At 35.7% G+C, this 12,641-nt stretch overlaps 1 protein-coding gene across 1 annotated transcript in view; it reads left to right on the forward strand.

Moving 5' to 3' along the window:
* Positions 1–6,340: 6,340 nt before the first annotated feature.
* FMR1 (fragile X mental retardation 1) overlaps positions 6,341–12,641 on the forward strand; it is a 24,899-nt gene continuing 18,598 nt past the window's right edge. Inside the window, 7 exon segments of the mRNA XM_009889256.1 lie at positions 6,341–6,361; positions 8,240–8,292; positions 9,375–9,468; positions 10,498–10,569; positions 10,848–10,996; positions 12,119–12,212; positions 12,303–12,419. Coding sequence (XP_009887558.1) covers positions 6,341–6,361; positions 8,240–8,292; positions 9,375–9,468; positions 10,498–10,569; positions 10,848–10,996; positions 12,119–12,212; positions 12,303–12,419 — 600 coding nt within the window.

A 12,641-nucleotide genomic window follows, 5' to 3' on the forward strand; every position in this document is an offset into this window, starting at 1 on the left:
AGAGTGGGGCAGGGGCGGAGGTCTCGGCGGGTCCCCCTCGGTGTGTGGGGAGAGGGAGCCGGGCCTCCGGGGTGAGAGGAGCTGGGGGGCGCCGGCGCCCCGGGGCTGAGGGGACGCGAGGCCTGACGAGGAGGGAGCGAGCGAGGGAAGACGAGAGAGGGCCCCGGCGTCCGGGGAGGCCTCGGGCCTTCCCCCTATTGTGGGAAGGGGAGGCCCTCGCGCCGCCGGTCTGTGAGAGGCGGCGGGGAGAGCCCTGGGCCGCCTTCTCCTCGGCGCTGCTGCGAGGATCAGGGCTGGGGATGGGGCATTAATTGCTAAATCCTCAGCTTTTGTCGCTACTTAAGGAAAGTCTTTCTCGCTCTCCAGGTTTGCCGGAGAGCTGCACTGCTAGTGCACGGCGTTTCAGGCGGGGGAGGAGGGGGGAGCTTGTTAAATACACGTTCGTGATAAAACGCTGTCGTGGATTCCTGCTCTTAATGCCATGGTGGGGGACACTGCCTGCTGATATTACGGAGAACATCGCTTGACCAAATATATATGTGCTGAGTTGCTAAATACATTTAATTATCAAATGTACTTCTTACTGAAACTACTTAGTGGCATTCCGTGTTTGTTTCCAAGCCCTTGTGCTGGTGCTGAATAAAGACATCACTGAGCCTTGAACCCGTATGCTGAGTACTTAATATTTTTATTAATACTGTGTAGTATTGCTGTGGCTTTGCATGAGTTGGGTTGTATTAATCAGCATATTAATAGGATATAATTTGTGAGTTTACCGTATTCACAGAAAGATAAAATTTGGACACGGTGGGTTTGGGCCTACTATCATTGACATGTTATCAACGTACCAGAAACAGTCATGGATCACTTTCTGCAGGTCTACCATCGTTTAAATGTTCCTAGTGCTTTAAAAATTGGGCCTGGTTATTGTGCGACATCCAATATTTATGTTAGCAATGAAGGAACAGGTAGAATTTCACACTCTGATGCTAGTGTGGTAGGGCAGGTTGATATCGAAATGATACAGCTCCAACAGCTCTGAGTGTTTCTAAGAAAAAAAGACCTCTCTTAAAAGCTTATTTTTAAAAATACGAGCGATAATATCTTATTCTGAAAATAATACTACTTTTATTAAAAAAAAAAATACATATGAAACAAGTTCTGTAAATATAGTAAGTAAGCATCCTGTGGGTTTCCAGCGTTGTAGCCAAAGTCCTAGATCTGAATATTGCTTCCTGGAATTAAATTATTTAGCACTTTCAAAAATCAGTTTTGTATTTTTAAAGATAGAGTATGCGCTGAGAAAGAAACAGAAGGCAGAAATATTTTGCATAAGAGAACTTCTAGTGAGGCTTTCATCAAATTATATGAGTATTTACACAATCATGTGAAATAGATGATGATAAAAATGACATTGTGCATTCTTTAGTGACAAATATTATCAAAGAATTGAAAGCTTCTGTAACTTTTTTTTTTGACATCATGTCCTGTTTCCTTTTTGTCCATAACGTATCAACAATGGTGGTTGTAGTTTAGGTAAAAATTCCATTTGAGTAAATGTTCATGGCAGCTCACTCATGAAGCATGATTTAGTGTACCCAAGGTATAACACAGACATTGTTTCCAAGTTGCATATTATTTTTGCCTTTTAACTTTTAGAAATGTAAACGTAGGAATTCTTCTCTCTATTCTTAAACTCTAAGCAAGAGGACTTGGTTAAATTATCTAAGGGGACAAATGGGGCACACAGATTTATTGGTCTTCACCTGTATTACCTGTCTCGATGGAGCATCACACTTAAGATAAATGCAACAACTTTTTTTTAAAACTGAAAAAAGTTTAAAAGAAAAAACAACTCTCGTGCAATAATGTTCACTAAATCAGCAATTTTTTTCTAGCTTGAATTACTTGAATTGTAGGTACAATTTGTTATTTCATCATGATGTGTGAGTATCACTCGGTTATTAAGTAATTAATCTGAATGTTTTCTTGTGAGTTTTATGCCCATTTTGCAGATGGGGAATGTGATTATAAAATGAATTGGTTGACACAGCATAACAAGAAGTTTGTGATGATGTCAAGTGTGGATGTAATTGCAAGATGATTTAATTTTTTTCATTTGAAAAGTTTTGTTAAGCAGCCTCCTGAGAAATGTTTTACAGCAGTAACACTGCATACAAATCAAAAGCAAAACAATTCTTCTATTCAGTCTCATGGTTTACTGATAACTTGTGATAATTTTTTTGGCTTTGAATTGTTCTGAAGATCTTCATCAGAATATGTAAATATTTTGGAAAAATACACCTCTATCTTAATATTAAAAGAGGAATAGGAGGCTGCTCGAGTATGAGTGGACTAAGTGGCACAAGTAGACACCTAATTGCCACTTCAGGTTTTCATAGCCTCCTTGTAGCTCTCTTTGAAGACCTTACAAATTCTAGTCCCTCAGCACTTAGTTTCATTTTTGTGTACCCAGCAGCATCTTGATCTTGACAGTGCAAAACTGGTGCCTAATTGTCACCTAAGCCCTACTGAGAGTAATAAACCAGTCTTTTCTCTGCTTGTATTACCTGTGGGACTTGATCCAGAATGCATTCTGAGATACATCTAGAGGGATCGTGTTCCACACAAAACATAGGAGGCGGTTTGAGGATGCATTCATACTCAACTGGAAGATTTGAATTAAAATTTCATAGTGGTCAGGTGCTCTATGTTTCACAGAGTACTGGAGTGTGTTGGTGTGATCGCTGTAGCGGAGACTAGTTCTTTCTGAATGGAATTAAAATACCGGTTGGTGAATGCTTTGTACTTTCATGATTTTTTTTTCTCATTGGCTAAGATGAATTATTCCATGGAAAGTGCAGTGCAATCAATGAGCATGATTCAAGGATAATTGACAACCTAGTACGTAGAGATGCTTAGTCATGACTTGGTATGTTGCTGGGCCTAGAATCCTTGGAAAGACAAGATTAGATTCACTTACGTGTTTTAAGAAGGCTGGTCCAACTGTGAATCCTTAGGGGAGGGAACTGCCTTTTTGCAGCTCACAGCTGAGTAACTAAATCTTGAAGATGTGTGCTATTAGGCACATCTTTTCCCATCTTTTCTTGTATAGGTGTAGTAAATTGGGTTTTGAAGTTCTTATCTCATCCTCAGAGGGCAAATAGACAGTCCCTTCTCTAATCTTTCTGGGACTAGCTTAAGATGTTATTTCCCTCTAAACGGGGATGTGCTTGGTGGCCTTTCCAGCATGGGATTGATTTTTCTGTTCCAGTTGGGGAGGGATTCTCTCTTGTATCCTCTGCTAACGATGGAAAGCGTCCTGTCTACAAGGCAGATAGTTTTGGAATGATGTTTGCTGTTAACATCTATATGTTGTCTGTAACCAATTTTTGCCACTTCGTGCCCCATAACCTTGTTAAAAATCTTCCACTTTTTATCCCAGTGGTTTCAGTACTTTGCTGTTGTTTCCTTGGTTTTATAGATACTTCAGATTTTTTTCGTTGAAGGTATAACTGACAAAATCATTCATCTTTCTTAGTTCTTTATTACTTCAGGTCTCGCTATTAACAACTGTTCCTTTGGCCTCCTGTTGTGTTCCACATCAATTTTTTTTGTTTTCTTTCGCTGTCCCATACAGACATACCCTCAGCAAATATCTCCAGTCTCTGTACGTTGACAAGTCTGTCTGCTCAGTCCTGAGGATCATAGCCTGTGCCCTTTTCCCTTGCTCGGTTACCATTTCTGTGACCATTCTTCTTTCCCTGTTCTGTTTCTTTGACTGGCCTGCCTTTCTCAGATTTGATCAGCCATGTGAGTTCCCTTTTGACTTTCTCCTTCCAACAGGTATGAAATGTTACTAACTGTGCTGCAAACAGTAGATGCACATTTATATCAGCATAGTGCATTTTTAATCCTAAAAAGCATATTTTCCCACCTTTATCTCCTTACAGTTAATTATTGTCCTTTATTAAAATGGTTGATTATGCTTACTTCTGATGATGTGAGCAGACTTTAAAAAAACCAACAAAACTTCATGGCAGCTGGAGCCCTTATTTGTTCCTTTGAAGGGTCTGTCATTCCATTTAGCACAAAAATAATAAATATACTGGTGTTTCCAACAATTCTTATTTGGTATCAAATAATTTGTAAAATTTAGACCATATCTTCAGCATTTCGCCCTTCTTAGAATGTGAATGGTCATGTGTTTGAAGAATGCCATGACATGTAAATGTTGGATTGTAAGCTTAATTATGTCTGAAGCATGGAGAGAAATATTTATGGTTTATCTGACTGACAGTCAAATTTGGTGTAGAAAACTTACATTTGATTTTTTTCTATATTAGAGAAGAAGAATGAACCTTAGCCATTGTAAAATGGCTCACAGAAGTAAAAGCAAACCTTTTTCACTGATTGTAATTTCTTTTTGTGTACTCTTATTTAGTATCTCTGCTATTAGTGATATCCCAGCTGCTGTAGTCTTTTACTGTCCTGTTCCCTCATTTTAATTCCACATCGTTTCACTATATTTTTAATGCTTTTCATTTATGTGTTCGCATTCATCATATCTAGTGTTCTGTCCCTTCTTGGGTGTACATTTCAAACTCACGTATATGCACCTTTATGTTTGAATTTCCATGCCCAACTTGTACTTTTTTTTTTTTTTTTTTTCCCCAGAAGAGGCTGATGAATGCTTATTGTACTTTTCATAATACTTTGTGTGAAATCAGTACCTCTTCTCTGCCTTTACTGACATCTGGAGCTGGCTTGTCCTGTGTCTGTGAATTTGGATTATGGTGTTAAAGGTCTCATTTCTTTTTAGCATTGATGTAATTTTATGCATATCACAGAATACAGAAAAACAAACAGTTCTGATAACCTTTAATTTTGGTTTTCCAAAGGCTTTAATGGTTAAGTATTAATTATTTTTACGGAAACTTAGAAATGTTTCAAAACACTTCTATTTGTGCTTGAAGTGTACAAATGCATAGTGCTGTAGAGTCCAAATACATTTTACTTAGTATGGATCTATCTAAGTATTTATACCAGAGGAAAATTGACATAATGCTATGGTGCCGATTATGAAAAACTGATAAGTGTCTGACGTTTTTCTGTGTCACAAGAAACTTCAGAACAAGGAAAACCATCTTTGTATGGGTAAATGGGATTAGACAATGAAATACTTAGGTTATTAATATATTTTTGTCTCGTTAACTGTTTTTTTTTAAGCATAAATCTCACATGGAGGTAGGCAGAAGTGTTGTAGATATTGCATATTTGAAAATATGTATTTGGCAAGTCATTCACTTTGTAATTAATTAAAAATTCATTACAACGAATTTTTGTAACTTTGCAAGGCTAGAAATTAAAAGGCAAACAGCGTTATGACATCAACTTTTTTGGACAGGCTGGAGTGAAAACCAGGTATTCCATATGTTTCTGTGGTTGAGTCTTCTGAACTTGGTATAAACTAAAGAAATTCTTAGTTTTATAATTTTCACTAGCAATGTCTGTATTGCTGGTACCTGTGTGTGGTCAACACTTATCCTTAATGTTCCTGGTTCAGGTTCCTTCAGGTTTCTGGGTTGTGACCAAAGCAATGTTGAAGACCTCTTTTAGGAGAGCTTCAACAGGAGAGCTTAGTTCAATAGTCTTTCAACTAGCTGTGTGTCTCAAATTTTACTTTTTCCACATGACATAAGTACTAGACTGTTTAAAGGTCTTACGCTAACTTACATTTATTTGGGTCACCAACTGGTTTCCTTATTAATGGTAGGTTTTAGCATTATTACCACTAGTTATGGATACTGCTATAATCATTGGGATTTTACTCAAGATGACTTGGATGTTATTAGCTATCAGATCTGAGTATGAGATGTAGTCTTGCTCTTTGCTTCTGTGCCTCTGTATTTTTCTGTCATTTCCTGTAATTTTAAAAAGTGCTATTTAGAGCATCTTTTGGTGTTTTCATCACCATAGGGGGGATGACTTCTCCAAAAGCGTCTTTCATAGCAGAAGTGATTTTTTGCTATCTTATGAATACAAGAAAATTAAGTATCAACAAATTCTCTCCCAAGATATTGTCTGTGTTACTCCTACCTGTTTTAAGTGTTCTTGGTATAATTTCTGTTGGATTTGCTTTATAAAATAATCTCTGCTTTTGCATACTCGAGTGTTACTAATCATACTAAGTCCTATCCCTTTCCAGTCTGTGGCGTGAAGGAGTCATACCAAATACGTGGTAGTGATTACGGTATTTTTCAGGTATTAAAGGCATCCATTTCTGCTTCGTCTATAAGAATAGGTGCTTCAGAGCTGCACATGACAAACATTGGAAGAAATGTGGGTGGAGCCTTTGCAGGTGATGTGTGTAATGTTGCGAAATGAGTCAGGACTGCCATAGTATTTCTAAATACATATCCAGTTCTGGAATTTTCTTATGGAAGATACAGCAATATGAAACATTAGGTAAATGTTCAGTATCTGTAATGTTCGACTGGGAGTTCCGTTGCCTCTCTAGTAAATAGTATTTCTGCCCTACTGTCAACATGATCCTGAGATGTGGTCTTAAATCTGTTTTGTATCATGTCATTAAAATATATCAACTACGCTTATAATCCCCTTGGAAGGAATATCTAGGAGTTTTGAGATACATAATTATGTAAATACTACTAGAGACTCTTAAATCTCCTTTGAATACTAGCAATAATAAATTATTTTCTGGTATCCTTATTCTTATAGTATTGAGAGGTGAGCGAGGTATAAAACCAGTTTTTACTATTGTCATTGTGGCTTTGCTTTGACTTCTATTCAAGGCGGCATTAGTTATTTTCAGATTATTAACTAGCATTGCACTTCTTTTTTTCTACTGAATGTCTCTGAGTAAAGACACTTGTGCGCAGGTACTGCTTAACTTTAGTATAACCAGTTCTTGGAGCTCTGTATCGGTCATCAAGTATTGCTCTTCATTGATACTGAGATACTGCTGCAACTCAGAAAATACTTTGGAATACTTTATAAAGGAAAAATATCAGAAGATTTTTTAAAAATCATTTAGATTCCATATGAGAAAAACTCTTACTTTCTCATAGGAGATATGAGATGTTCTTGTCTTGGAAACTTGAAATGCAAGGAGAATAAAATGTTCCACAGTTCATTAACTAGTTCTTCAGAAGAGGTAGTTATGCTAAATTATTTTCACTTCACTGAGAATTTTTCGATCTATTGAGGTGGACCTCCATTGTTAGAACAAACTTATACTCAGTCTTGCTCATGAACCTTTAGCTATGTACCTTGCAAGGATATGCCATGTATGGACAAATATTAGGGGAATACTCAGGACTTCACCAATGTTTATTTGCTTCAGAAGTTCTTAGAGATATTTTTTAAAAGAAAGGAGAAAAAAAAAAAAACAAACAAACTAATGTTTTCATCCCTGGTTGCTCAGTGACCTCCATCACTTGAGGCTATGAAAAATATTTTCATTGGTAAATCCCAAAGTTCTCTGAGCATTGATCTTGCTGTTCTGTAGATGGGGGAGGACATTTGGGCTTTAACTTTAAAATTAATCAAAGGTCAGTCAACTGAGTAACATAAGGCAGGAAAAGCCATCTCAGTGCAGAATCTTAGTTCTGTACCTGCTTTGTGGTTGCATGGGAGACTTAGCACTACTGCTATCCATCCCCCAGAAGAAAACTGTGGGAAGGCTACAGGGCATTTATCTTAAGTTTATGCACTACGTAAGTTAAGTGTGATGAAGTGAGTAAGGGGAAAACTGTGCTGAAATGGATATGGATGAGTTTTGCTAGTGTGATATTCAAACTTAGCTTGAGGTAAAAGAGAAGAGACAAGGAATACTGACATAGTTAATTTCTGTCAAAATACACAAAGTGTGATTATAAAATCAAGCATTTTAAATTAATTTGTAAAACTATTCAGAATGATCTTTTGATTTTTTAGTAACCTCTGCCATTGCTTCTAAAAAGTAAGAAGAATCCATGTTTACCTTGGGCGTTCTCTCTGTGTATCAGTATGCTGGCAGTCATGAACCCAAGGAGGTTATCAGCTTTCGGTATGCGTTTTGTATGAGTCTGTTGCAAAATTAAAAAGGCTGACTTGAAAGCATACTTAAATTTTGAGTTTCATCAATATCTGTGAAAGGAAGGTGTTGTACAGGTTTAAAATTATTTTTTAAAATATCCATAAGCAGACTATAATTATACCTTTTTTTCTTACACAGGCATTTGTAAAGGATGTGCATGAAGATTCTATAACAGTTGCGTTTGAAAACAAGTAAGTGTATTGCTGGTGTTATACCTATAAATGATAGAGTATCAACCTTGCATTTGATTAACCTAAATATAACTTAATAATGTAGAGTAGCATCTTTTAGATAACTCTAAGCTTGCTGCTAGCATGTTTTAGAATTGTTTGATTATTTATTATGGTGTGACATTTCTGTATAAATGCTTTTAATTGTTTTTAAGACTAGTACTTAAATATTTTTAAGTACAAAGCTATAGTAGCATGGGTTTTGTTGAGAAGCTAAGCACATTGTTATTGAATCTACATGATGACAACCCATGTTTGAATAAGACAGGAGTGGTACCATGACTGCCTCTCTCATGTGAATGGCTTATTTTAGACTTAGTGGATTACATTATTGCAAACATTTTTTTTGTAAATAAGTGATAAATATCAGTTTTCTAAGCTAGAAATGACATGATGTTTGTTTCCCATCATTTAAGGGTATAAAAAGTTAAACTTCCGTTATGCCATTTAGTTCAGGTTTCATTTCCTTCAGGAAGGAAATACCACCCTGCTATATGCTTTCTCCTGTGAATCTTTGTTATGGCATCATCTGTTGTATTCTGGAAATTGTTTTCTAGTTTCTTTAAAAATAATCTTTTCGTGTCATGCTCATTTTATCCAGTCTCTGTAAAAGAAACTGAAAATTAAAACTGTATTTAGACTGAGTCCTGGTCAAGTTTTCATAATCTATAGCAGAACCAAAGAAAAAGAAGAAAGAGGCTTATTTTGAAGGAAGTGTCCAAACATGTTATGAAATGTTTTTTAACCTGTGGTTCTAATATTGGAGTTATAATGTGTAACTGTAGATAGAGTAAAAACTGCTGCTGGAAGATTTCAAAACAGTGCAGGTAGCATCAGGAAATCATTGAAGATGCTTAATGGTCATTTAGGTATGTTTCTTCTTATAATATATATATATGTATAGGATCACATACCTTTAGTACATACATGCACAAAAGCTCCCCAGAATTTAAACATGTAAAATTAATGGATTGAAAATCTTTGATTTCTATTTACAAAGAAGGTGAAAATGTTTAGGCCGTTCACTGTGTTTTTATTTGTAGCTGGCAACCCGAGAGACAGATACCATTCCATGATGTGAGGTTTCCACCACCTGCAGGCTATAATAAAGATATAAATGAAAGCGATGAAGTAGAGGTATGTATGCTCCATTAACAACATTTGTTTTGAGAAGTGAGAGAAATCAGGGTGAAAAATGTGGAAGGTTTGCTTCCATGTTATAGGTTGTCACCTTTTTTAGTTCCAAGTACTACATAAAATGCAACATCAAGCATGTCATCAGAAATATATTTTCACAGTTGTAAACCATACGGCTCTCTTGAAATTCCATGTGCCACAACCTCCATGCTGACTTACAAACATGATCAGCGTTTCTTTGATTATGGATCAGTTCTTTATAAGAACCGAATTAATCTAGGAATAGATGCTGGACTGTAGTTCTTCAGCTGCAAGTTAATAATGTCTGTGTTACCCAAACTTCAAGCTGAATGAGATAATTTGCGTTATGGTGTGTACATAAAATATAAAAATATATGTGTGTATGTAAATTCTTATGTATATGTAGAAAGACTGGCTTTCATATAGCACATTCTGAAAACTTCCTTATTTTATAAAATTATAAAATTTATTTTTATAATTACTTTAAAAAAATAGAACTTTCAAGATTTACATTTTGCTTGCATGCTATTTAAGTTTGCTTTGATTTGAAAGATAAGAAAATGGCAAAACTCCTTTGGTGTAGTTGTGACTGATACCATGTATGTGCTAAAGAAGTGTAGATGTGTTCTCTCCCACCCACTGGTAGGACCTCATCAGACCTACACACAATTAGAAATATTGTTGATTAAGTATTAACAGATGTAAAAGGCTGCATTATCTCTCTTCTGACTGTTTGCAAGACTGAAGCAACTAATGCAAGTAGATTGGGGGCAATATTATTTAACTGTACAGTCTTGTATGCATAATTTTATATCCTACCTGTATTTGCAATATACATTTCAGCTGTTACATGCTTGCTGTGTAGTACTTAGATTAGAGACTTCATGTACCGATATATTTGGCTGGATTTTGTTCTTACAGCAGTGTTCCGGGTCATATTAGTTACTCTTGGCTTTTGTGGTGTCTTTTAAGAATGCTACAGATACGTCATGTGTGTATTTTGTTTAGGTTTATTCCAGGGCAAATGAAAAAGAACCCTGCTGTTGGTGGTTGGCTAAAGTGAGAATGATAAAGGGTGAGGTAGGAATATGCATATATACGTATATATTTTTTAAAATATTTATTTATGCTTCATTTTTCTTACTTTTTTATAATATTGATGTGCACAGTGTTTTTAACCTGTCCCTCCTCACTTTCCTAGAGTTTCTTATTAGAACTTTTGCAATTGCCATTAACCTCAACCTGAAAAGTTCAAATTTTACTTGTACAGTTAAGAAAAGTGCCTTTCACTTAATAGTGTAATGCTCACTCTTGTCATAAAATGCGTGGCTTGGATGATTTTATTATTTTTATATCAGTTCTACGTAATAGAATATGCAGCCTGTGATGCTACATACAACGAAATTGTCACAATTGAGCGTTTGAGATCTGTGAACCCCAATAAACCCGCAACAAAAGATACTTTTCACAAAATCAAACTGGCAGTTCCAGAAGATTTAAGGCAAATGTAAGTACAAGCATTTCTTTAGAACTTGTTTCAAAATGTGGGTAATTTCTTGAGCCTGAGACAAGAAGGAATAAAAATGCTTTTTACTGCTCAAAATTAACTTTTAAAATTTGCATGTAAGAATGTAGAAAATACAAATGTGGACATGCTCATACTTAAGAAACAGAAAAGATGATTTTTGAACTCCAGTTTAGTCCTGGAGGAGGAAATAGTTTTTTCAAGATTTTAAGGTTTGTGTGGAGAATAGATTAAGATTTTTATTCTTGCAGCTGTTAAGTCATGTGCACAGATTAACCTGACTCCATCCTTTGTCAACTTTATTGGTAATTTTCAAGTGGTCACTTTTTCATTGGTAGAGTATCTGGCAATCTATGCAAGTTTGTGTTTAATGACAAAAGAAAATGCTGCCTTATTGTAGGGCATAAAGTGTTCTGATGATGGCTATGGGAATAGTTGTGCAATAATCAAAACTCCCATAGTACGATACAGAAACAGCTAATTTTCTCCTAGAACATGGACATCTTCTTATGTAAATATAGCTCTAAACTTCAGATTAATACTGACTCCCCTTTTCCAGCTTCAGATAACTTTCTGCTTTGAGGCAGTAATGTGTATCTCAAAAGTGTGGAATAAATTATAAATTCAGGTTAAACTAAGAATTTCTGAAGTTAACATTACAGTACATAAGTTCACTGAGTAGCAAGTGGACAGAAGAAACCTGGAGAAGCAAAATACAGCACAAAATGAGCATAAGGTCATTAGAATGCTGCAGTGGTTACAGTGAAGTCACACATCATACTGATTCATGCCATATTTGAAATTTTGACTTGCTGATTGTAACTATTACAGCTTTTTAACGTAGTTTTGCTTAATTGGTTTGTCATTTCATAGATGTAAATAGAGAAAATTTCTGAGATATTTCTAATCCTACTCATGTGAAAACAAATGAAAACAAAATTAATATAATAAAGGATGATAACAGAATAAAATAACACTTGCATTAAAAGGAAGGAGTTAGGATATATTTATTGAGATTCTTTGTATTAAGAAATTAATCTTTTTGACTGTGAAATATAAATGCAGCAGTTTTTGTTTTTGACCTAGTAGTGTTTTTATTCCTAGGTGTGCCAAAGAATCTGCACATAAGGACTTCAAAAAGGCAGTTGGAGCTTTTTCTGTAACATATGATTCTGAAAACCACCAGCTTATTATTTTGGTAAGTACAAACGTGTAACCAAACCATTGGCAGTGGTTTGTTTCAAAAGTTCATGTGTAAACCACTGTGTTTTCTTTATTAATAATTTAGTCAATCAATGACGTAACAACAAAGCGGGCAAATATGCTGATTGATATGCACTTTCGAAGTCTTCGTACCAAGTTATCCCTGATACTGAGAAATGAAGAAGCTAGCAAACAGTTGGAGGTACGTTGTTTGTTTTCCCTGATGTAATTTGAGTAAAAAAAAAAAAAAATTTTTGCATTTCTTAGCTAATAGGACTTGCATTGGGATGAAAGTAATTAATATATCCTGATACTATTCTTGGTGTTAAAAAGAGGCAGATGGAGATGTAACCTAACAGAGAAGTTTACAGCTAACGGGCCTGTTGCCTCTTCTTGCAAAAACTCATTTTTATCCAATCCCATT

The sequence above is a fragment of the Charadrius vociferus genome, unplaced genomic scaffold, assembly GCF_000708025.1.
Source record: "Charadrius vociferus isolate BGI_N301 unplaced genomic scaffold, ASM70802v2 scaffold7, whole genome shotgun sequence".
Classification (NCBI taxonomy): Eukaryota; Metazoa; Chordata; class Aves; order Charadriiformes; family Charadriidae; genus Charadrius; species Charadrius vociferus.